Consider the following 26,966-nt stretch of genomic DNA (forward strand, 5'->3'; position numbering starts at 1 on the left):
AGGGTTGGAGTTAATCTGTAAAAAAATTAATTTAAACATGAAAATTGTGCCATCTGGTTTGCTTAATATAAGGAATTTTAAATTATTTTTACTTTTGATACTTAAGTAGATTTAAGTAGATTTAAAAGCAAATACTTTGACTTTTACTCAAGTAGTATTTTACTGGGTGACTTTTACTTTTCCCCGTCCTTTTCCCCTTCCCTTTTTGTATCACGAAGTGTAACAAATTCACGCTCCCGAACAGTAGGCGGAAACACAGGGCTAGATAAAAGACATTGATGAATAGGGAGGTCGTGACCGGTATTACACTCCAGTACAGTAGGTGGCGGTGTATGCACTTCTCGGTTGCGATCCGCCAATACAAATTTAAAGAAGGCACACCGCTTTGACAAAAATTGTCCGCTCGAACGCGCCCAGTCTGTGTGAGCTGTCAGATTAGCTAGAGTTTAATCCGTGGTTTTACGGTGAGAACGCTGTTATACCTGGAACAGGGCTCAATAACCGGGAGGAAACGCAGGTTTGAAAGCGATAGATTTTTATGGATGAGTAGCTAATCTAAGTAATCCAAGCCATTTGATAATGAGATGTCTGAATAACGTTAGCATTCAAATGGCTTGCTAGCTAGCTAGTGATTTATCAAGCTGATAGACATCTAACGTTAGTTTGCTTTTAAACTCCTAAAAAGGTGGAAAATCGGATATTCCACGAAATATTCAAGATTTTTGATACGCGGAACAAGCAGTCCCGGTTTTGATGGTCCACTTCAATTTGTGACATTTTGCTAACGAGTTAGCTAGCTAGTCCGTGTCAATCGGGCATAGTTAGTTAGCTATTGTAGCTAATCAAATCAGTCTTCTCGAAAATAAAACAAGTCTCTCTTCAGTCTCAACATAACGTCAAGACGGTGTAAGCAGCTAGCTAGTGCTACAAGCTAGCTAGCTAGCTAGCTCATCAAACTTGGTCCTGAGTTTTGAGGCCAGGCGAAACCATCATGTCTGGAAAAGACAAAGACAAGGAGAAAGCCGGAGAAAAACAATCTACAACTGAGCGGCTCGTAAAAGGTGAGTTGACTTTGCAGGAGCTAGCTAGTTTAGCAAACGTTCTGTTTAACAGTCCATGGGTTAGCTGACGTTACACCACACGAAACTGCAAGAACAGCATGCTAGTAAACTATTGAACGAACGTACTGTATCTGCTTGGCTGCAGTAGGTAGCTAGCTAGCTAGTTCTGTCATAATGTTACATTTTCTTTAGGACACAGTTTATAGCTAACTATATACATTTAGCATGGCTCACTCACCACCTGTAACTAGGTAGTCAACATGCACGACATACACAGAATGGACAGAGAGACAATTACTCGCAATCAAAAAAGTGAGTTTGTGATACATTTATGTCTTTGATGTCGAGCTAACTAGCTACTCAAATGTGTTTTCTAATGTGTATAACCAGGGGTGTAGACGGCCTAATCCCCAAAAAGTTTTTTTTGCTTTTGTGACAAATGTCACCAATTTCTCTGTGATGGGTTTGCACTTCACTTGTGGTGTTAATTTTTAGGACCGGGTTTATAGCAGGCCTGCCATGAAGCTTGGCTGTGAACAGGACTCAGTGAATCAGGACTCAGGAGGCCCCCTGTGACAGATGGCTCTAAATCAGGGTTTCTTAAACTTTTTCAGATCGAGACCCAAAATGTGAAATTGACCGTCTTCCCGTGACCTAAATCGTCCTCCAACGACCCAAATTAAGAAGAAATGGTGTGTGATTATAGATGTATTCTCATAACTCGTGACCCACCTCTCACATTCACACGGCCCACTTTGGGTCCTGACCCAAAGTTTAAGAAACCCTACTCTAAATCACCTGGACATAGCTTTGTGGTTGCAGACAGACACCTTCAGTCTGGTCAAGGAACGTGATGCAAGGTGTCATCATTAGGCCTGTTTCAGTGGGGCGGTCTAGATAAGCCTGTAATTTCTCCTCACGAGGAATTGAGTGACTGTGTGCAGTGTATAGCACAAGGGCGACTGAGGGAGAGCGTGCTGTGAGAGGTTTGCTATTGCTGTGATTAGGCTGGCAAGGGGGATTCCTGCACTCTGCTGTTGTGGCTCCCTGGGCAGGCAGGACCTCGTTAGCACAGCCCAGCCTGGCCTGAACCGGTCTCTTCAGCCGAACCCTAGCCAGCTCCCGGGGGAGACCCCCTCAGCCAACCCAGCGCTACCCACCCATTCAGGGAGAGCGCTGGGCCTGGAGCAAGAGAATGCCCTGGCAGGGGATTGCAATTCGTATGCATGCCTGCCAGTAGGGAGAGGGTGAGTTGATTGTGAAAATGATCTCCCCAGTTATGTGTACAACATGGTCTAGCTACCACAGGGTGTGAGAGAGTAGCAGGAGGGAGGAAGAGTGAAATAAAAATTGGTTTGTTGTTTGTACAGCCAGCCAGAAGCAGTGGGGGTCCCAACGTGGCAGTTTAACTGTACCAGGGCTCAGGAGAGACTTGGTGAGTAGGATGATACTGCTACTCCTCTGATAGTGGTACTATCCACACGATTGATCTCACTCACTGCTAGATATGACTTAAAAGTTACTGAAACTGACACTTTGGATAGCCTACATTATTGAAGAGATGGGATGTTGTGCAAGTGCTCTACTTGTACCACATTTGTAGGCCAGATGGAAAAGAGAAGATTCATAATTCTTTCTTTATTGGTGAGTTCATATTTAGTGCTCCACTTCATTAGCGTGATTTTAAGGGGAGCCTCAATTCAATCATTTGGTATGGGTTATTAAAAAAGAGTGTAGCCTTGGCATCTCTTCTTGTCTGAAAGGGAGCAGCCCAGTTGGGTCCTGTGCAGTGCACAGAGTATGTGATGTCACTAAGTGCAAGAGATGACCACCACTCTGTGTAATTATTTAATTATTGGCTGAGTAAAGGCGTTCAGTGATAAGGGCAATTTGGATGGGAGAGACCTTCCCTCAGTACCTGGGCCACATCCACTGCCCTGATTCTGCATCAGTGCACCGCGGCTGGTAAATCGTTGCTGCCACATAATTATTTTGTTGTTGTTGTAGATGTTGAGATATTCCCCAGGAAGATCCCACCCCCCCCCCCCACCGCGGCTGAAAAAAATCCTATAAAAAAAATCTTGGGGGAAACGCAGAAAATGTAATAAATATTGTTTGTTTGGGTGAGATGTACTTCATTAGACTCAATATCTCATTTGTCATGAAGCAGAGGCCATTGAACATCCATGCTAATTAGTAAACTAATCTGAAGGAAAGATTAATTTACAGTGTACTCTATGGTTGGGCGGTATCCAGATTTTCATACCGTCATGTACCATACCGGGGTATACGGTATTACCGGAAGTGCACACAAGGGGCGCTATTCCCCCCAAAATACAAAATATATGTAAAAAATTTTACGCACAAAACAATTTAGGAAACAGGGATCTTGATCCAGGAGGGGATTGGATGTCTCTGCTTTAACCAAGAAGCTTGCTCTTGACATCTGGCCACTTAGCTAGCAAGTTAGCAAACCAAATGCATAGCTGGAGCCCTGAGCTGGATATCATTAATTTGACATCTTAGATTTCTTATAGTTATACTTAGTCATAAGCAGTGGTGTACCACGCAGCCCCCGCAATGCGTTATTATTTTTTTATTGTTTTGAAAATCATACCGTGGGTATTTTGAAATAGCCTGGTATAAGCAGTATATTGCCCAAGCCTAGTGTATGCCTATCCTAACCTATCATTTTATTCCCAAAGTCTTGGTCCTCCTGACCACTAGCAGTTTAAATCTCACCACCACTGAAGACTGAGATCATGCGCAGCTGACCCTAAAATACATGACTGATCTGTGCGACGTGTGATCCAGCCGCCTTGCTCCAGTCAGTTTCACTGAGATGGTGTTGTTGATCCCAATAACTGGCCAATAGGCCTAGCCCTTGACAAATAGTTGCCACTGCCTGCCTTTGCCCCTCACTGAGTCTCCATCCATCCATATTTTCTTGGATCCTTGGGGCCAGGATCTTGCCTCCAGTGGGGCTAGCTTGCTAGGCTACCAAATAAACAGACTCTGACCCTGTAATAATAGGCTAATAGAGGCTTTGACTAATCTCTTCTTAACGCTCGTACCCAGCTTACAGTTCCTTTCACGGCCTGCCTCGTAGGCCCAGGAGCGCTTACGTTTATTTATACTACACTTGTCAGAGCATGACAGCTTGTCCTGATCATAGGGTGACCAAGTTGGAGTTCACTGTGTGTGCTGCTGTAGCAATCCTACTGCAGACCGGCCGGCCGGGTCAGTGCCAGTAACCCATACATCCATCCCCCATCCCATGCCAGCACATCACATAGCCAGCCTGCGCCCCACTTGTCCTGTGCTGCACACCAAAACAAGGCTGCATAGTATCATAAGGTTCTGGTCAAAAGTAGTGCGTGAATAGGATGGACTTGCGTTTGACTGATGGTTGCTCCAAAATAGGGATGCAAATTTCGGTCAATTTTGCTGCTGACTAACCGACTCTCATTAACCGGTTAACAAACGTTAAAATTTGTTCCAAACAGTAAAATGATGTGACCAACAGAGCATGCATACACTGAACGCACATTTTTCATTAAGAGCTTAATTGAAACATGCAACAATAGCAAGCCTATCGTCTCTCAGCCATGAACATGCAACTCCTGTAATGAAGCAACCAATGTAAAACGTCATTTTCCAAAATGCAATTTGTGGTAAAGAAAAACATTCTAAAAAGTGCACCTGATGCGAGCGGTTCCATATGTGACTGATGAAAATCTCAGGTTGAAACTTAGAAAGGGTGGAATCTAAAGATGGAGCAACTACGATGCGTTGCTATTATGACTAGCATTGTACCTTTTGGCTTCTGGACAACTAAATAATGTTGATATGAAAACAGGGCTTGACATAATTTTTTTAACCACTTGTCCTTTGTCCTTTGAACAAGTAGGACATTTTTGTTAGTTGTCCAAAAGCTGAAGTCACTTGTCCAAAAGAAAAATGTCTAACACAATTTTTACATAATTGTATGATGCAAGGAACCACTTTACAAAATATTTGTTTACCATAGAGAATCAGGAGAAAATGTAGGCTACACTCTGCCTATTGGCTTCTTTGCATATTCAAGCCTGTCTCAAAATACAACACTGCCCCTTTAAGGCTCTCCTGGAGGATGGTTGGCCACCCTTGGTAGCCTATAAAATATTTCAACATTACAACCAAATACTTTTTATGTCTTTATAAAATAATTCCCTCCAGGGCTCGAAATTAAGGTCGTTTTTTATGGTGGGATTTTGGCTAGGCTACTTTGAAGCAAGGTAAGACATGCATCATAATATGAAGTAAAACGTCCAGGTTTCAAACAATTAAGTAGGCTACATGTTTTCAAAATGCATACTGCCTCCAGCTTAGATTACAAGGTGCTGGCGCGTTTATGCATGCAAATGGAGGTCACCTTTCAATTAGGAGTTGAGAAATAAAAATAGTAATCATAGAAAGCTGGGATCCTCTTTTTAATCATGGCCATCAAAACTTGCGATTGCATTTAGAATTGTTGCACAATGATTTGGCTTATAAGAACACTTCACTCCAGCGGGAATCAGCGGTTTGAGGAGCTTCAGCTCTCGCGCTGTCCGACAGGTACTATTCCGCTCCTCAAACTAAACTTTATATGCTGTGCGCATGTGATAAATAAGATGCATGACAACTAACTGAAAATACACACGTGTCAATTTAATTCCACTCAATTATGCAAATTAACCTTTAGACCGATAAGCATGACCGGTCAAGTGTATTTCTGGCAGCTAACCGATTAACTGTTAACCTTAACATCCCTACTCCAAAACCTGTCAATGACGCTAGTGAAGAAAATAAGCATGGACAACAGTGTTTGTCTCAGACAGAAAATATTATCAGTTGATTCTGCTGCTGACACATTGCACAAGTCAACCTCCCCCCTCATCTCTCCAGACCAGTGTCAACCTCCTGGAAACCTGAGATGAGTGGTAGGTTATAATGCATCAGGCTACCTCTGGTCCTCTGCAGAGTCAGGTGCCATCGCGCTGATTAAACACACCCACACAAAAGCTAATTAGAGCTCACTCATATTCCAGCCTTTGGTTTATGTGGCTTTCATGAGCGGCCAGTGGCCTCTAATCATCCTTGATGTTCTGTACAGTGTTATAACCAGAGCCATGTGGAGACTGAGTAGCCCCTGATACTGACTTAACCCCCCCCCCCCAGGCTGTGGCCTCTTCTCAGGCATCTAAAGCAGGGGTGTCAAACTCATTCCGTGGAGGGCCTAGTGTCTGCTGGTTTTAATTCATTAATCAAGTACAAGGGAGGAGTGAACCTGCAGACACTCGGCCCTCCCTGGAATGAGTTTGACACCTGTGATCTAAAGTGACCGTGGATATGGATCTAATGGCCTTTTTTAATGACAGTTTGATTAGTTTGTCATTGCTGGGCTTCTTTAGAAAACAAAGACCAGTGTGCTTGTAGTAGAAGACACTGTGTGGCTCTGTGAAAGGTTATAGGTCAATTGACCTGATGTTAGACAGTATCTTTCAAACCAGGACAGAGGGAAGGCTGGAAATGGCATGCCACATTATTCAGATGTGGTAAATGCCTCATCACTATCCTATCGGTCTGTCTGCTGATTTGTATTGGAACAGTCCTTTCCTGTTTAACGATTGGAGGTTGTTGCCCCCTGTAATCCAACTGGTGACCCATCCATTCCACACCAAGTCTTTATTATAGCCTACACCTAAAAACAACATCATTGTCATATTTTCTAATTGCTTGCCAGCGTCGCTACTAGCTACACAATTTATCCTTGTTTCTGAACAAAAGATGAACATTTGTCTATTTGGATTATTCTTTTGACAACTGAGAGTCCAGTAGCTAAAACATTATCACGTTTCTTATGCCACAGCAACCTTTTGTACTCTGCAAGGGATTGTGGGACTGTAGAACAGATTAGCGACCAGGCTAGGCGGTTCACGTGAGGTGAGCCGGGATAGATTGTTGCTTGGCGTCTGAGACCTTGCATGGCTGCGTTATTATAGCATAGCCTCTGCATCAACAAGAGTCCTCTTGTGACCATAACTTCATCACTCTCTAAATGTCAACCACTTCTGATAACACCTTAGTGGGAATGACATTTGATACACAGTGACTGACTAGCCTACCACGGGATGCTGCCGCCTGCTGCACTAGTCTATTAATGACTGGGTGGACACTGGAGGCAGATGGGGAAACACACCCCATCAGTTTGTTTCAAATTATTACTGGATGGCTTGATATTGTGTTTTGTGCTAAGATCTGGGTTGTCATTCTAATTCTCTAGGCTAATTTAAAGCCTAGATTGTATGCGGTTTGCCAGCACAAATGAACCATCTGTAGTACACTAATGTTGGACATAATGCATTGTAATTTGCAGCACTCATTTAGGTATTGAATCTAAATGCAAGTGGATCTAGGGTGCATCCCAAATGGCACCCTATTCCCTTTTGTGCACTACTTTTGACCAAGGCCCCATCCCAAATGGCATTCCTTAGCCTATGTAGTACACTACTTATGGCCAAAGCCCTGGTCCAAAGTAGTGTACTAAACAGGAATAGGCTACCTTTTGATACTCATCCTTAATATCGGTTTGGCCCTCTGTTCCCCTGTCCAGCTGTGCCGTACCCTCCACAGCAGCGTTTGTCTATGAAGGAGCTGTTTGAGGATGGCAAGCCCAACCCAGAGACCCTCCGAACCCACCTGGTGAAGGAGGGCCGGCTGGAGGAAGAAGTGGCCCTCCGGATCATCAACGACGGAGCCAACATCCTGCGACAGGAGAAATGCATGCTGGAGGTAGAGGCACCCATCACAGGTAAGAGAAGAAAACTTTATTAATCAATTTGAGACAGAAATGCTGCTATACCCACCCCTCCGATATAAACACAGACACACATTAGGTTGGAAAGAAGAACTTGGTAACCTTCCTAATATTGCGTTTCACCCCCTTTTGCCCTCAGAACAGCCTCAATTCATCGGGGCATGGACTACAAGGTGTCAAGAGTACCTACTACCCCGTTCAAAGGCACTTCAATCTTTTGTCTTGCCCATTCACCCTCTGAGGCCGTGTCTAGACTTGACAGTTCATGCAGCTTTAGTATTCTGATCATAGAGTTCTGATCATGGAATTCAGAACACGTCATGCATCCACACTTACATTTAAATGTGTCTAATGTGTCCGCAGTGTTTCCGGATTCCCTTGCTATATGCATTCTACAAACAGTGGAATAGGCAAAATATGATAATAACACAACAGCTGATGGCAGTAGCTAACTAGCCAGCTTACCTCTGTAGCTAGCTGCCGGGGCGGCAGGTAGCTTAGTGGGTAAGAGCGTTGTGCCAGTAACCGAAAGGTTGCTGGTTCTAATCCCCGAGCCGACTAGGTGAAAAATCTGTCGATGTGCCCTTAAGCAAGGCACTTAACCCTAATTGCTCCAAGACCATGGTGCTTGCCTATGGAGCTGTGAGGGGAACGGCACCTCCGTACCTTCAGGCTCTGATCAGTCCCTACACCCAAACGAGGGCATTGCGTTCATCCACCTCTGGCCTGCTGGCTCCCCTTCCTCTGCGGAAGCATAGTTCCCGCTCAGCCCAGTCAAAACTGTTCGCTGCTCTGGCACCCCAATGGTGGAACAAGCTCCCTCACGACGCCAGGACAGCGGAGTCACTCACCACCTTCCGGAGACATTTGAAACCCCACCTCTTTAAGGAATACCTGGGATAGGATAAAGTAATCCTTCTACCCCCCCCCCCCCTAAAAAATAAAAATAAAAAATGTGTAAAGTGGTTATCCAACTGGCTATAGGGTGAATGCACCAATTTGTAAGTCGCTCTGGATAAGAGCGTCTGCTAAATGACGTAAATGTAATGCTCCTGTAAGTCGCTCTGGATAAGAGCGTCTGCTAAATGACTAAAATGTAAATGTTGCAATCAACGCTAAAGGGATTGCAAACGGGTTAGCATAACTCTAGCCAAACAAAAAATATTTTTCCAAATTTTTGCTAGCTGGCTAGCATTTGAGGCCAGCAAACACATTCTTCACACACTAGGAACGTATTTCCTCCAACGTTATAATGAGAAGGTGCCTCCCGGTCCCAAAACATACATTTTCTGGAGACTTGTAGGTGGAGTGCTGATGACGTCACCCACTGTATGCGCTTTCGGTAGCCTTATTGCTTCCAGACTGAGGAGAAATCCGCACAAAATGCCTCCCTGACCACCACCTGAAGTGGTCAGCCAGATCTGAACACACAGATCTGAGCACCCGTCTTTTCAATGCAATCTTTGTATTCTGATAGCAGAAGTCGCATGTTAGTGTCAAGTGTAGACGCGACCTGAATTGCACACACACACAATCCATGTCTCAAGACTTTAAAATCCTTCTTTAACCTGTCTCTTCCCCTTCATCTACACTAATTGAAGTGGATTTAACTGGTGACATCAATAAGGGATCATAGCTTTCAACTGGACAGTCTGTCATGGAAAGAGCATGGAAGTTTTGTACACTGTCTATGTGACTGGCTGTTGACTTGAAACACCCTTTCTTTCACTGTTTTACGCAGGAAGATAGAGTTGAGTACACAACACAGTTGAGTACATTGCCTCCCTTTATCTGAGGAGGAACTTACCTGCTGCTACTTTAAAGGGAGCGAATGCAAATAGGCACATTTAGTCTGTCATTAGGTCTAGTTGTGTTTAGCTTGTGAAGCCTGACCTTTTGGATTTTGTCTAAAGCAACATCCGTGTTTAGGATGTTCGTTTTAAACCCCAGGTCTTATGGATTTAGGTTACATCATATACGTCCTACGGATTTGAATAGTACACATTAGTGCCTTATTCTAGCCTGGTGGAAGCAGTCTGATTCCTCCATTCACCATTCTGTTTTACTGCACGTATCCGGTGAAACAGAATGGTGAGAACGCAGGGATCAGGTTGGTTCCAGCTGGTTAGACTACTTCCTCTGGCCTATACATATGCTGAGTGATGATGATGCATTCACCTCTCTCTCTTAGACAGTCAGACAGATGGACAGACAGTCAGTGCCATGGCATAGTGCCTAACCAGGCCCAGAGTAAACACTGGGCTGGGCAATATGATGTGGTGCCACACCACTGTTTAATGCATCTGTTGACAGAAAGTGTAGTGTATTGGAGTGGAGTAGACTTATTTTACTGGCCAGAGTTCTGGGTGTCATCAACTGCCTTTGAACTAAACTCAGTTTCACACAGCTGTCCTTACCGTCCTGGTCCAGCTTCAGCACCTATCAGAGTCCAAAACGTGTACGTGTACACACAGCAGTGTTCTAGGTTAGAATATTGGACCGTTGACTTTCATACCTTTCGAATTCTCACCGCGGCTCAGACAATTTCTCCAAATGTTAACACATCCAAATGAATAGAGGACGCATATGTGGAGCAGCGTTGGTTGGGAATTGTGGAGAGGTGCGCGTTCGGCCTGTGCTTCCCCCGCAGATGGTGGTCTCAGAGCCATGTACCTATGTCACAATGGGACGCCGGACTATTGCGTTTCTGCATCTGTGGACTTCGAATTACGCATTAGTCTCTCTAATAGAGGCTTTCTCTTCTGACTCCCATCAGGCTTATTCAAGTATTTTTTTGTATTACAGAGAAATAATAGAGGAAAACATATTGATTTAATATAGACCTACATTTATTCCCTGTAATTCAAATTTTTACATGAATAGATTACTTCTTCATAGACTGAATGAGGCTACTCTCTCAAATTACTGTCAAAGTATTGTCATATAGGACCACGCATCTCCTGTATTAGAGGATAATAAACTATTGTGTTTCCTTCCCTAACAGTGTTGTTTGTTTGTCCTCAGTGTGTGGAGATGTCCACGGACAGTTCTTTGACCTAATGAAGCTGTTTGAAGTTGGAGGCTCGCCCAGCAACACACGCTATCTCTTCCTCGGAGACTACGTAGACCGAGGCTACTTCAGTATCGAGGTGAGTTTACCCTACTGCCCCAATTCCCACTATCCTTTAGTTGACCAATGAAAAAGGAGAATCTAAATTTGGTTGGAGTGGGAGGAGTGAATAAATAGCTGGGAATCATTGGGGGATCAGGGTTGGCGACTGCCTGGTGAGTATTAGAGACCACTCAAAATGAGAGCGCAAAAGCGATTGGCCCTATTTAAATCCTGCTGCAGGAGGAAATTCCATGTCTTGAGATTGAAGGCGAGCAGTGCGGCAGAGGCATTTAACTTTGTAATGTGTGTCTGGCCCTGCTGGACTGGTGTGCCATGTTTAATTAAAAGGTTGACTCAGTGAAATGTTGCCACGAGCAGCATCGCAGATATTGAGATGAGCGAGATGCAAGACTTCGCTCTCACACAGTATCTGTGCATGGGTTTGCTTCACGCTGTTCACGGTGTGGTAGCCAGGGCACCAAAACAGTAGAGAAGTTGAGCCTCACGCTTCAACGCTCTTAATTGTTGCGGAAATTGACCCAATATGATGTTTACTTTCTGCATCTGTCATATTGCTGAGTCTACTTCTAATATACCTTGCTCTCTCTCTGGCCCAGGGAGGGACACCTGCTCTGCTCTCTCTCTGGCCCAGGGAGGGACACCCGCTCTGCTCTCTCTCTGGCCCAGGGAGGGACACCCGCTCTGCTCTCTCTCTGGTCCAGGGAGGGACACCCGCTCTGCTCTCTCTCTGGCCCAGGGAGGGACACCCGCTCTGCTCTCTCTCTGGCCCAGGGAGGGACACCCGCTCTGCTCTCTCTCTGGCCCAGGGAGGGACACCCGCTCTGCTCTCTCTCTGGTCCAGGGAGGGACACCCGCTCTGCTCTCTCTCTGGCCCAGGGAGGGACACCCGCTCTGCTCTCTCTCTGGCCCAGGGAGGGACACCCGCTCTGCTCTCACATGGCATTATGTCATGTCTGAAGTTGCTTAGGGCCAAGTCTTTTGTTACATCACATAGTCAAAACCTTAATATTAGCTGCCATCTCGGTTTATGGTCATAAGTCTGTGGCTCTCCACAAGGCAGAGCATGTGAATTGGGGTCAGTGTCCCCTACTTTAGCTAGATTAATCTGGGTGAACGTGGTGTGTAGACCACAGAAATAGCCTAGATTCTATTTCTATGGTGTAGCCTAAGTTGTTTTCTTTGAAGTAGGGATGGTTATGTGTCTGTCTTTGTGTGTGAAGAGACTGGCTGTCTCATGCTAGTTAAGTCTAAGGCCCTTTGCTGCCTTCATGCCAACCATCTGTCTCTGTATAATCAGGCCTGCCCCACAGCCCTGATGTCTGCTAGACACACAGAGAAGGCCCTGCCAAGCCCTCTCCAGATCCTACTGCCTTAACCACAGTCCTGCCAAACACTATCCACCCTCAAGACTGTCGGGAGGGAGGGGGAGTGAGAGACACCCAAATGGCACCCTACTCCCTATATAGTGCGCTATAGGCCCATTGGGCTCTGATCAAAGGTAATGCACTATTTGGGGCATAGTGTGCCATTAGGGATGCATACATAGACTACTCTTACAGTCCAGACTCACCATTAGGATTCATGTAGGATCACACCCATTATTCTATCCCCGATGGCTTTAGTGGCCTCCTGAAAGAGGGTTTGCTGAAGGTGGAGAAACTAAAATGAGCCTGCTGTTGGATTTCTTTAAGTCGTTGTCGTCATCACGGACGTCTCAGATGGGTTCTCTGTCTGCTGCTTTCCTGTGCTTTCTGAATGGTCATCATGGTTACTGCATGATTTAGTTTGAAATGTGAGTGGGAAGTGAACATTTCAGTCCAGAAGCCAGTGTCATGTAAAGTGGATGGTAGCATTTTCACTTTTGCGTAGATGGAGGGCATTTAAATAATGAATTTTACAGCCACTAATGAGAAGAGCAGAGTGTGGATGATTTTAGCCCTAAATTGGTACCAGACAGAGTGGAAACCTGGATCCACACAGCAGAGTTTGACTGGTCCACAGGTTACAGAGCTGGGCTGGCTGGGTTTCGAACTAGGGCTGATGGAGTTAGATGGAAGAGCCAACAGGGCCGTAGGGCCTGGTCGGCTAATTGGGCTAAGCATCGTCCAGCTCCGTCTGTGGTTCTGGGGGTCTTTTGATGGGAGGCGGTGGGTGAAATGTCACAGATGAAAAGGTGTCTGTGAAAGAGAATAAGGAATGACAGGTGGAGTCAAACACTGGGGAAGGTTTCAGGACAGGTGACTCATGGGGCATTGATTAACTATTCTGGGTGAAATGTTGTCCTCCCTTCCCCTCATAACCCAGGCAGGTGACACCTCTGGAAGCACAATGTGCCTGTACAAATCAAGGCTCATTCCACTTCCAAAATGTCAGAAACACTTAGCTAGTGTGGAGTCAAGCATGCAGTGTTTAGTGTTCACTTCATTCTCACTTACACCCTGGAAACCAGTGGCAAGGGTTACTCAGTGGACTATCCTGGTTAAATACATCCAAATGAAATGACTCCATGTGCTCTCTGTTACACATCATATATAGGCTAGTAATGATGATGACCTACTGTGAGTGTACTGTCAGTGTCTTGCCCTCCTAGAAGGACTGGCAGAGAGAAGCTCTCTTTGCTGTGCTGCATATATTAAACCAGTGTGTTGACTAGGCCAGTAATGAGATCTACCATTGGTTCAAGGTCAAGGGTGGACGAAAGGCGACCGAAGCACAGCTCATTGGATGTATAGGTGGCACCGTCCCAAATGTCACGCTATATCCTAATGTAGTGTGCTACTTTTGACCAGGGCTCATAGACCTCTGGTCAAAATTAGTGCACTGCATGAGGAATAGGGTGCCATTTGGGATGCACCTGGTGAGATCTATCTACCCCACTGAATTAATCTCCATCCACCTCAGTATAATCCTCCCAATGGAGCTCTGAATGGAAGCAGCCAGGCACTTAGGCCCTATCCCCCACATCCCCCAGCCAATGCCGCCTCTGTACATCCAGATTGATTTTGATTCAGCGGAGCTGGGCTCAGAAACCTGTGTATTCCAGTTCTCTATGATGGCCAAGCACACAGAGCCACTCTGGAATCTCACACAAAGGAGGATAGGCTATACAAGGAAAGGGGATCTCAATGCAGTTACCTTGGTAATGGAAAGATTGACTTTATCCTCTCACAGGAAGTAGATAGCATTACCATTTCAGGCCACAGATTTGCTCAGGGGTCTAAATTGAGCAAATGTGAACAATCCATTGTATTCTTTGCCTCTGTCTCTTCACTCCTTTCTTCCTCTTTGATACAGGAAAGTGCTCTCACCTATGGACCCCCCCCCCGGCAGCACACGCCTGGATCAGGCTGAAGTGAAGTGAAGTGTGTGTGTGTGTGTGTGTGTGTGTCGACTGTTGAGGCGAGGGAGGCAGCAGCCACTCATGTCTGACACACAATGTGCTGTTCTGCTGCCTTTGTCTGCCTCCCCCGCTCAGCTCAGCTCAAGGCTCCAACAGGCAGTCTGGCTGAAAGAGAGAGCAAGAGAGAGAGAGCGACACGAGGAGGAGCGCCTCCTCATTAAAACGCCCGTCAGCCTGAGGCACTCCACTCCAAGCCCTTCTGCTCTGGCTCCCTTCAGCCTCCACCATCCACCCCCTCACTCACACTAGAGGTCCTTTCACCGACTCTACTGCCCCCCTCCTCACCCTGGTTCCCTCCCTGGCCTGAACCTCTCCCCATGGTCAGCCAGTCCCCTAGCCTGGTCCCAGATTGGTTTGTGCTCTTGCCAACTATTTGCTTTCATTGTCAAGCCATGTTTGGCATGCCAATGAGTGACAAGGAGTTGGCATGATGGCACAAACAGACTGGCACTCAGGTTAACATCTCAGCTCCATAACACTCTGTCCGTCCGAGAAATTAGGATTCAAGGGTAGCGCAATGCTCCCTCCCCACACCTCTCGCTTCCATTGTCTGTTATTGGTGTATCATTTGAATGCACACCTGCTGGCCTTGGTTACCTTGGCACCTTGTTCTCAGGACTTAATGTAGGGCTCTGGTTGTGTTCCTGGCTGTATGTTAATTCAGAAGAGGAAGACTGTGGGGGCTGAGAGACTGAAAGTGGCAAGCCAAGTGGAGACTAATGAGTGCTGCTACCTTGTCTGTCTGTTGTCTGAGGCTGGAAGGTGGAAGGGGAAGCAGTTTCATTTGGATTGTAAATGCTGCCAGCTTTTCATATTGTCGTCGCACATTAAATGCGGACCGGACTCTATTTGGGTCCAGCATCAAAGAGTGTCTGGGGATAAATTAATTTTTAATGAATCTGGTGGGGGGGGGGGGGTTCTCCCCCAATGAGTGCCCTAAACGGGGAGAGATAAAATGGTCTATTGTTGCTTTTCAGAGGAGGTCAGTTTCAATGCGCTGTTTCATTTCTTTTCTCTGTGTACTGTAGACACAGGCCATCTGGTTAGTTGAAGAGGTGGCTTTGGCTGGATCTTATTTGGCTGGATCATCTGTTTTAACTAGGGTTGCAAAGGGAGGGTATGTTACTGGTAACTTTCAAGGTTTACAAGTAAACTACCAGAATTTTGATAACTTTCAAGGATTTTATTGAATTTATGACATCTAGTGGCCTTTTTGGCTACTTCAGATTATCACAGGTGTCTGTAATTATTTCTAATTTAAAATAGAATGACAAAGCTGTAAAACATTATCCTAAAAATAACCCATCAACTTAGTGAATACCATTGGCGTTTTAAAAGGAGGGTTTCAACATGAAATGTCCTTTATATTTTACACCATGGGTCGCGTTAATGCAGAATTCTGTTTTTTTCACACAGAAAAGAGATAAAACGCCTAAGAAATATCTTGCTGCGTTTTGTAAGCGCAGATATAAAATGCTCCTGTTTGTAATTTCTGTTCGGCATCAGACTCATTTTGAGCTTCAGTTACACTTGTAACTTAAAGCCAAACATTTGGAAATGTAGCTGGCTACATTCTTTCTATGATAAACATTAGAAATATGATGGCCATGCATCATTTTGGCAAAAGATACATAGCTTTTTCATTGTAAGCTCATTTACTTTTGTGGCTGCTAGCCAAATAGTGTAGCACTTCTATTGTCATCTGATGAAAATGAATCTATTTTCTGCCGAATATGTTGCACTAATGTATTTTCTGTGAAGAAAACTAGTTGCATGCCCCTGATCACTCTATTGAAGCAAATAAACACTGTTTTTCAATATAAAATGCAGATTTCTGAACTGTAACGCGACCCCTTACACACTTGTGTATTTTACTACCTATGTCAATATGTCTTTGTTGTAAATGTTTTGGCGCCAAACTGGTGGCAGATGTGAAAAAAATCCATAGTTGGAAGAATTGCAGAGTTAATTGAAAATAATGCCATTGTTTATTAATGCTTTTTTCATTAAGGCTATTTTCTCTTGAACCATATGGTCTATCCACTAAACTCAATAACATTGCTGTGGGGCGCGTGCTCAGCCACTGCTTATAACTAGAAGTTAATTATAACTATAAGAAATCTAAGATGTGTCAAATAAATGATATCCAGCTCAGGGCTCCAGCTATGCATTTGGTTTGCTAACTTGCTAGCTAAGTGGCTAGATGTCAAGATCAAGCTTCTTGGTTACAGCAGAGACATCCAATCCCCTCCTGGATCAAGATCCCTGTTGCCTAAATTGTTTTGTGCGTCAAAGAAATAGCGCCCCATTCGGTAATACCGTATACCCCGGTATGGTCCAGAAACGGTATGACTGTACGGATACCTGGATACCACCCAACCCAACTGTATAGTGATTTATAATTCATTTAGGGCATTCAGGATGTGCAGGCGTTGTGTTCTTGACTTTCATGTCCTCTCTCCTCTCGCTGTCCTTCCTTCCCTCCTCTCACAGTGTGTGCTGTACCTCTGGTCACTCAAGATCAATCACCCGACCACACTCTTCCTCCTGCGAGGGAACCATGAGTGCCGGCACCTCACAGAGTACTTCACCTTCAAACAGGAATGTAAGTACTGTCACTGCAGCATGGCAGGTCACACCAATGAGGACAAGCCTAATGTGATGCAACACCGTAGGGTACTACTTAGGGATCAAGGGACCTATCCAACCAGAGTAGCAGACCTGGCTCTACTCTGCAAGCAGATGGGACATAAAGTATATGCTTAAAGGGGACCTTCTTCCCCCTAGCTTTGAGACCTATTGCTGCCCTTAGTGCAGTTGTATTTGTGGCTGATGAGCTTGGCAACCGTTCAGTAATAGACAAAGACATCAGGAAGCCTGTCCGTCACGGTCATCAGATGTAACGTCTCATCATTCTGATGTCTTTATCCATGCATAGAGACCATGTCTCCTCTTCAAGGTACAGACAGACAGTGAGCTGCAGAGGCATGAAGAGCAGCCAGCCATGTTGATGTTATTCAGACAGTTACACACTGAGAGAGCTGACACACCCACAATTTGTTTATAGAAGAGGTAGGTAGGTGTGTGTGGTGTGTGGGTGGCACTGTGCATTCAAGTGGCAGCACAGGTGTGAGGCAATAGTATGCAAACATCGGCAAAGAAACAAATCTCACTTTGGCAAACAGGACAGGAAAGACAACCACAACATTGGCAAATAGCATTTAATTGGAAAACACCCATTGGAAAGAAAGATGCTTGTCTAATTTGTTTATATTGAATGCACTCATAAGCATGCATTTAAACTAATTGAGCAGCGCCAGGCAGGCAGAGGCAGTTTGCACGACTGATCCTTGTTGCTCTTCTCTTCAGGATGAAAGTAAAACAAACTGTCTGAAAATGTCTAGTACAGTGCCTTGCAAAAGTATTTATCCCCCTTGGTATTTTTCCTATTTTGTTGCATTACAACCTGTAATTTAAATGGATTTTTATTTGGATTTCATGTAATGGACATACACAAAATAGTCCAAATTGGTGAAATGAAAAGAAATAACTTGTTTCAAAAAAATAAATAACGGAAAAGTAGTGCGTGCATATGTATTCACCCCCTTTGCTATGAAGCCCCTAAATAAGATCTGGTGCAACCAATTACCTTCAGAAGTCACGTAATTTGTTAAATAAAGTCCACCTGTTTGCAATCTAAGTGTCAAATGATCTCAGTGTATATATACACCTGTTCTGAAAGGCCCCAGAGTCTGCAACACCACTAAGCAAGGGGCACCACCAAGCAAGTGGCACCATGAAGACCAAGGAGCTCTCCAAACAGGTCAGGGACAAAGTTGTGGAGAAGTACAGATCAGGGTTGGGTTATAAAAAAATATCCAAAACTTTGAACATCCCACGGAGCACCATTAAATCCATTATAAAAAAATTGAAATAATATGGCACCACAACAAAGAAAATAGCTCTCTTCTCCGGAAGTCAGCCAGAAGCTCATGTGACTGACAACAGTTTAGCTACGGGATCCTTACACACCTTTGGCATAGGGCTGGGCAATATGGCCTGAAAATTATATCTAGATTTTTTTGTTTACTTATGACCGATTCACTATATATATATATATATATATATATATATATATATATATATATATATATATATACAGTGAGGGAAAAAAGTATTTGATCCCCTGCTGATTTTGTATGTTTGCCCACTGACAAAGAAATAATCAGTCTATAATTTTAATGGTAGGTTTATTTGAACAGTAAGAGACAGAATAACAACAACAAAATCCAGAATACATTTTAATGAGGGAAATAAGTATTTGACCCCCTCTCAATAAGAAAGATTTCTGGCTCCCAGGAGTCTTTTATACAGGTAACGAGCTGAGATTAGGAGCACACTCTTAAAGGGAGTGCTCCTAATCTCAGCTTGTTACCTGTATAAAAGACACCTGTCCACAGAAGCAATCAATCAATCAGATTCCAAACTTTCCACCATGGCCAAGACCAAAGAGCTCTCCAAGGATGTCAGGGACAAGATTGTAGACCTACACAAGGCTGGAATGGGCTACAAGACCATCGCCAAGCAGCTTGGTGAGAAGGTTACAACAGTTGGTGTGATTATTTGCAAATGGAAGAAACACAAAATAACTGTCAATCTCCCTCAGCCTGGGGCTCCATGCAAGATCTCACCTCATGGAGTTGCAATGATCATGAGAACGGTGAAGAATCAGCCCAGAACTATACGGGAGGATCTTGTCAATGATCTCAAGGCAGCTGGGACCATAGTCACCAAGAAAACAATTGGTAACACACTACGCCGTGAAGGACTGAAATCCTGCAGCGCCCACAAGGTCCCCCTGCTCAAGAAAGCACATATACAGGCCCGTCTGAAGTTTGCCAATGAACATCTGAATGATTCAGAGGAGAACTGGGTGAAAGTGTTGTGGTCAGATGAGACCAAAATCGAGCTCTTTGGCATCAACTCAACTTGCCGTGTTTGGAGGAGGAGAATGCTGCCTATGACCCCAAGAACACCATCCCCACCGTCAAACATGGAGGTGGAAACATTATGCTTTGGGGGTGTTTTTCTGCTAAGTGGACAGGACAACTTCACTGCATGAAAGGGACGATGGACTGTCAAATCTTGGGTGAGAACCTCCTTCCCTCAGCCAGGGCATTGAAAATGGGTCGTGGATGGGTATTCCAGCATGACAATGACCCAAAACACACAGCCAAGGCAACAAAGGAGTAGCTCAAGAAGAAGCACATTAAGGTCCTGGAGTGGCCTAGCCAGTCTCCAGACCTTAATCCCATAGAAAATCTGTGGAGGGAGCTGAAGGTTCGAGTTGCCAAACGTCAGGCTCGAAACCTTAATGACTTGGAGAAGATCTGCAAAGAGGAGTGGGACAAAATCCCTCCTGAGATGTGTGCAAACCTGGTGGCCAACTACAAGAACCGTCTGACCTCTGTGATTGCCAACAAGGGTTTTGTCACCAAGTACTAAATCATGTTTTGTAGAGGGGTCAAATACTTATTTCCCTCATTAAAATGCAAATCAATTCATAACATTTTTGACATGCGTTTTTCTGGATTTTTTTTGTTGTTATTCTGTCTCCCACTGTTCAAATAAACCTACCATTAAAATGATAGACTGATCATCTCTTTGTCATTGGGCAAATGTACAAAATCAGCAGGAGATCCAATACTTGTTTCCCTCACTGTGTTTGTGTGTATATATATATATATATATATCTCTATCTCAATAAATAAATAAAAGTTTTCTAAATAAGCGTTGTACAATTAAAGGTCAAGTACACTGCATTTCAAACAGTCTGCAATAATCGAATGAATTCAGGGCTTGTGAAGTTTTACTAAACATAAGACCCAGTAATAATGTAATTATTTTATCAAAATAGTGTAACCTGCTTTTTTTGTTGTTGCAGTCACTGATCTGGCTTTCAAGTCTGTCTATGAAAATGCCCTTAAATAAATCAATTAACTACAACCATGCATAATGCACATTCACTAATAATGACTATCTTCTTGTAGCAGGCATTAGGCTGTAGAAAATTAACACAGGTCTCATCAACAATCTCTCAAGCCCACATGCTAGTGATTAGCCAGCTAATCTTTATATTTCAAGTTTAGCCAACTTGGATCTATTTGCTAGCTAACAAGGTTGAATTGTTGAAAAGCATGTTAGCCTGTCCACTTTGTTCAGATGTTGTAATCAAGTGGCCTAACTTATTTCTCAGAATGAGAACGAGTTGCCGATTCCTTTATATAATTGTTTTATGCTTATTGCAAACAGACTAGACAGGTAGCATAACAGTATTTTGCTAAAATGATGCTAGCGGTACGTGTAACCCCAGTACCGCACGCGACAAACTGAGAATTCATTTTCCAGAATCAATATTCATTAATACTCTTGTTTTAGTAGTGTCTGCTCTGCGCGCAATTTGAGTAGGTGAAACAACTTTTCTAACGATAGCCTTTTTAACTTCTCTATTACAGTAAAAGAATGTCTCAATGTGTTTTGGTGTCCATATGAACGACTGTTGGAACAAACCTCAAATGAAAATAATGAGTTGAAACCGCTTGTCAAAGAGGAAGATGTGATCTCTCATCTTTGTTGCCGTGAGAGGCAGGGGGAGGGACTTGATGTGTGTGTAAACCGTAGAGTAAGAGTCGAAGCGAGAGGTTTCACTCTCGCTAAAATCTGTCCAAAATAAGGCCAATGTGTTTATGGGTTTATTTTGGACCTAAGCTTGTCGCCTGTCTTCCCGCCTTTGGGACAACGACTCCCATTGTTAGAGTGGAGACTTGCATCTCGTTATTATATACAGATCTCTGGTGTAAATGGGAAGACGCACAGAGGAGCGAAGGAGACGTGACCAAAGATACAACATGAGAACAAGCGGACATAAACGCTCATAAAAGCGAAAAATAACAAAACCTTGATTCTTGCGATACAGGCATTTGGAATATCGCGCAAAAACATACATTCGAATTAATTCGATATATCGCCCTACTTGTGCAGATGAATGGCTTTCACTTGATCACCCCACATCTTTAGCAGTAGATTCAATTAGATAGTCTATAGCCAAAGCCCTAGTATTTCAGAGACTGTTGTTTTGGTTTGTCATTCAGCCTTTGGGTTAGTGCAAGACTGTTCTATATCGTGGAGCTCCGCCCCATAGGGGAGCTCTGCTCCTATTGGTTTACCCTCTGCCCTAAGGCAGCATCAGCCTGAGACAAAATTATGCACACACCTACAGCCAATAGGAGTACAGGTGTCCCTATAAGAGGGGATGCCTCCCCTCAATCAGCCTCCCTTTTTCTTCAGCGACTGGATGACTAGACTGAAGAGCCAAGAAAAGACGAAGCACAAGACTCAGGACGAAAAAACGCCGTTGATATTCCAGTCATCAACGTCGTCTAAATGAGCACACCGGGAGATTTTCCACCCCCAAAAGCTCTTTTCAGAGCTCAGTGCAGATGCACTTCCATGGCGGCCGGTGACCACCACGACCTGTGTTTCGTGTGTTTGGGATCCCAGCATGCCAAGGAAGGCGTCTGCAGTCCCCCGAATTGCGCCTCCTGCGCCCTCCTTTCTTTAAAGGAGAGGAAGCAGCGTTGGGCGTTTTTCAGGGAGGACATCCCCCTTGAGGACGTGCTGTCGATACTAGCCTCTGCTTCAGAGGCGTCGTCCGACGGCGCAGACTCGGGGGAAGATAAGGACTTTGAGGAGGAGTCTGGCATTCCAATGGAACAGTCGGACCCCATCCCTCATACTTTCAAGCCCCCCTTTCCTTTGGAGAGCGAGAGGGCTTGTAGTCCTTATAGCGAAGGGGATACGAGCTCTGAGAGATCAGAAGCTCTCTCTTTCGCCGCAGCCTCTCTGAGATCGGATTTTCCGGGTCTCATTGAGAGAGCTGCCCAACGGCTGGTGATAAGGCTGCCCCCTCTTCCCTCCGCACCGGAGGTTGATATGATGGAGGGCGGTCCTTATTCCAGACCAAGGAAGGCGGCAGAGCCAGTGGCTCCTGCCATGCCTTCTTTGGCTAGATACGTTGAGGGCTCGTGGGAGGCACCTTTAGCGGCGCGTTCGCCTGTAAAAGCGTATCTCCCATTCACGAGAGTGGAAGGAAGGTTCCAGGGTCAGGGAATCCCCAGGTTAGAGAGCGCCATGGCGGCGTATCTCGTACCAGGTTCGAGCCCTTGGCCCTCTTCCAAGAAGGCCACGTTGCCATCCCACAAGGACCGACTCACAGCGTCGCTGTTAGAGAAGTCCTTTGGGTTGGGAGCCCAAGCTGTAGCAGCAGCTAACAACATTGCCCTCTTGGCGGCCTCTCTGTCCCGTTTAACCACGGGCAAGACAGAGCTGGCAACCGGACCACAGTAGCCCACATAAATCGCCAGGGAGGAGTCAGGTCTCCTGCTCTCCATCGGGCGGCAGAGGAATTGTGGCTGTGGGCTCACGAGCACCTTCGCTCATTGAGAGCAGCACACATTCCGGGCTACTTGAACGTAGGAGCAGACCTCATGTCAAGAGGGGGTCCTCGAGACGACGAGTGGTGTCTGCATCCAGACATTGTTCTCCAGATTTGGGAACAATTCGGGAGAGCCGAGGTGGACCTATTCGCGTCACGCGTGAACGCGCAATGTCCTCTGTGGTTCTCTCTGAGGGAACAGGACGAACCGCCACTGGGAAGGGACGCCTTTGCGCACCAACCGTGGCCGAGAGTTCTCCTGTATGCATTCCCTCCGCTGTCCTGCATTCTCCCACTGCTAGCCAGGGTGAGGTCAGGGGGGCTGTCAGTGATACTGATAGCGCCCGATCGCCCGGGGGCTCCTTGGTTTGCGGAGATGAGTCAGATGTTGATTGCGCCACCTTGGCCAATTCCACATCGACGGGACGCGTTGTCTCAGGCGGGTGGCATGATAGGGAAATTGCCCATAATCGGCCAACCACTGAAGGCCTGGCTGCTGAGAGGGACAGGCTAGAGCGCCGTGGGTTATCTGATGCAGTGATCAGGACCATACAGGGTTCACGTGCCAGTTCCACTTCTAAGATGTATGCCAGTAGATGGAACGTGTTTTCACGATGGTGTGTCACACAAGGTGTAGACCCCATGAGCTGTCAGGTGGAGAGTATTCTCTCTTTTCTACAGCTCATGTTTGATATGCAAAAATCGCCTGCCACGATTAGTGTTTGCAGCAGCGATTTCAGCTTGTCATGAGGGTTTTGGCAGAGACAATGTCTTTAGCCACCCTCTAGTGAAACGCTTCCTATTAGGAACGCGGCGACTTAGGCCAACACCTAGAGTCACGCTTCCTCAGTGGGATTTGGCTTTGGTACTCGAAGCGCTATGTAAGTCGCCGTTCGAGCCATTGAATCAAATACCCCTTAAGATGCTGTCTATAAAGACAGCACTGTTGCTCGCTTTGACTACAGCTAAGCGGGTCAGTGATTTGTGTGCTCTTTCGACGAGACCTGACTGCTTGGCCATCAATGGTGACCTGAGCAGAGCAGTGTTACGTCCTAACCCGGCATTTGTGCCGAAGGTTATTAAGAGTTCATATAGGTCACAGACCGTGGAGCTGTGGGCTTTTTCTCCTCCTCCTCATAGAGAGAGGAGTGAGGAAAAGCTCCATCGCCTGTGCCCGGTACGCGCTTTGGCGTGTTACGTCGAGCGCACAGCAGCGATTAGGTCATCGCCTCAGTTGTTTGTGTGTCACGGTGCGGCTGCACTAGGTAGACCACTTTCAAAACAGAGGTTGTCTCACTGGCTTTGTGAAGGCATTGAGACAGCTTATGAGGCAGCAGGGCGGCAATTGCCTCAGGGTATCAGAGCTCACTCCACTCGTGGAGTAGCGGCTTCTACTGCCCTTTTCAGAGGAACAGGGGTAGAGGATATCTGTAGAGCAGCATCCTGGTCGACGCCGTCTCCATTTATCCGTTTCTATCTCTTAGATATGTCTTCTAACTCTCTGGCTCAATCTGTACTCAGCGTGGCTGAAGGGAGATCTTGAGCAAGAAAGAGAGGAGAAGCAGGACTGTGGACACAGGTTTCCATCAGGTCCGCTTTGGTTAGGAAGACGTGTTTTTGACAGATGTGTTTTCTAACTCTTTGGCTCTGTCTGTACTCAGCATAGCTGAAGGGAGATCTTGAGCTAGGAAGAGAGGAAAAAGCAGGACTATGGACAAGGTTTCCATCAGGTCCGCTTTGGATAAGAAAACATATTTTGTGGCATGACTCCTGACTGACAGGTTCAGTACAGTAGAGGCATGCGTTGATTGACAGAATGTGAGGTCATCTATCTGCTTGTTCAGTTTAGTATGACTCATGTTTTGTTCCTGCCCACTAATCTTGGGATTCCATTGAGTGAGTGGGGCGGTCTACCGCGTTCACAATGTAGAGTGACACTTTGTGTCATTCCATTAGTGGTCGGTAGTGTTTTCACAGGATATTGAGGCACATCTATCTGCTAGTACAGAGTAGTATGGCTTCTATTCTGGTGATCTGCCCACTAGTCATTGGCATTGCCATTGGACTAGGTGGGGCGGGTCTTTAACCGATGACGCGGTATATTGTGACGCCCGTATGGGTTTTTAGTTGCAGTACTGCGGGACTTGGTCGCAGCCATTGCTAGGCCTGACCTTTTCGTTTCGATGGGAAGTGTTGGGCTCGGCAGGGAGTACATTTTGGAGCGCTACGCTCCGCCTTAAACCAATAGGAGCAGAGCTCCCCTATGGGGCGGAGCTCCACGATATAGAACGATTAGTTACCGGAGTGTAACTCCAGTTCTATGAGTGGAGCGGAGCCCCATAGGACTTAAGGCCCTGCCGACCCTCTCTAGTCTCGCTGAAGAAAAATATCTCGGGAGGCTGATTGAGGGGAGGCATCCCCTCTTATAGGGACACCTGTACTCCTATTGGCTGTAGGTGTGTGCATAATTTTGTCTCAGGCTGATGCTGCCTTAGGGCAGAGGGTAAACCAATAGGAGCAGAGCTCCCCTATGGGGCTCCGCTCCACTCATAGAACTGGAGTTACACTCCGGTAACTAATCGATTTAATTCCTTTCTGTGCTCCTAGACAGGCCTCTGAACATTTTAACCATATCAGGAAACATGAGTTCCATATAAACTGATTTCAAACCCTGAAGGCCAAATGAAGGGAGTGCGGTGTGGTGCTCTCTACCTTCGCTACTTTAGAATATTTTGAATGCTTCTCTCTCTCAACCCAGGTACTCACAGATTATCTTGCTTTCCTTGGACTCTCAATGATAGTGGCTCCTGTCCAGCACTAAGCATTGTAATTTGGGGCATTTGTTGGACTAGTTAATGAGAGGGGAAGGGAGGTTTGTTGTTAGGCAGAACTAACTGTTCCTAATTTACTGGCCTAATCAGAATCACTGCCATTCTCTCGCCTTATATGGACTTCACTTCCTCAAGTCAGTCAGTTAATCTGACCTGTGTTAAGTGTTGTGCAAGACAAATTATACTCAATCTGATGAAAGTTGTCTTAGGCCTGAAGTAAAGAAGCTTAAGCAATTATCTAGGAGGACACAACATCTGCTGCGGTGTAGCCAGTAACTGTTAAGATAGTGGTTGAACATATGTAGGTTACTAGGCCCAAAGGACCTGTGTGAAGTATGTGCCGCCACTACATGTATGCTGTTGCTACTAAAGGCAGAAGAACAAAACAACGAAACCCTCTGAAATACTAGGCTATAGCTAATTGAGACTACTTCCTACTAACAGTTATTTTGGCATGTAGACACGCTTAGCTTGATCTCAGTGATAATTAATGTGGTACTGTCTTATCAAGTGTTTAACTAGCGCTAGTAGTTTCTCTCTGAAAGCAATTTTGAAGTTTAGTTTTGTCTCACCTGTTCCATATTTAGGTAAGATTAAGTACTCTGAGCGTGTGTATGATGCCTGCATGGAGGCCTTTGACTGCCTGCCCCTCGCTGCTCTCCTCAACCAACAGTTCCTGTGTGTACACGGCGGTCTCTCCCCAGAAATCAACTGCCTAGACGACATTAGGAAAGTAAGTTCACATGGCACCTGATGAGAAAGTGGTGTTTGAGTCCACGTTTGACTACAAAACCAAGTGTGGATAAATTTGATTGATTTTTAATCTGTGATCAATCAGTTTTCTGTGACTCACGGTGCTGTTTGTGTGTGCGCGCTCCGCAGTTAGACAGGTTTAAGGAGCCTCCAGCTTTCGGCCCTATGTGTGACTTGATCTGGGCTGACCCAGGAGAGGACTACGGCAGTGAAAAGACAGCAGAACACTTCAACCACAACTCAGTGCGAGGCTGCTCCTACTTTTTCAGGTACGGTACTAGTTCAGCTCAATGTGTCCAGTTTCAGATGGATAAGAAAAATATTAAATGGTCAATAATACTGACCAATGAAATCAAATAATACTGTTTGCCACTTGAATAGTTTCCATATCCTCTGAGGATCCAGGGATAGGTCTGCATGATAGAACAAACGCTAACACTACACACCCAAGTA

General features: G+C 45.4%; 1 protein-coding gene across 2 annotated transcripts in view; it reads left to right on the forward strand.

Moving 5' to 3' along the window:
- The first annotated feature begins 418 nt into the window (after positions 1 to 418).
- The window catches only part of LOC311144763 (serine/threonine-protein phosphatase 2B catalytic subunit gamma isoform-like), a 39,124-nt gene continuing 12,576 nt past the window's right edge, over positions 419 to 26,966 (forward strand). The window contains exons 1-6 of one of the 2 annotated variants that reach the window (XM_084180865.1): positions 419 to 1,061; positions 7,699 to 7,896; positions 10,927 to 11,051; positions 16,929 to 17,040; positions 26,348 to 26,493; positions 26,643 to 26,782. In XM_084180865.1, coding sequence (XP_084036991.1) covers positions 992 to 1,061; positions 7,699 to 7,896; positions 10,927 to 11,051; positions 16,929 to 17,040; positions 26,348 to 26,493; positions 26,643 to 26,782 — 791 coding nt within the window. In that variant the 5' untranslated portion in view covers positions 419 to 991. The remainder of the gene's footprint in view (positions 1,062 to 7,698; positions 7,897 to 10,926; positions 11,052 to 16,928; positions 17,041 to 26,347; positions 26,494 to 26,642; positions 26,783 to 26,966) is intronic. The other variant, XM_084180866.1, reaches the window with a different exon arrangement.

Source organism: Coregonus lavaretus, assembly GCF_964263955.1.
Source record: "Coregonus lavaretus genome assembly, chromosome: 17".
NCBI classification, from domain to species: Eukaryota; Metazoa; Chordata; class Actinopteri; order Salmoniformes; family Salmonidae; genus Coregonus; species Coregonus lavaretus.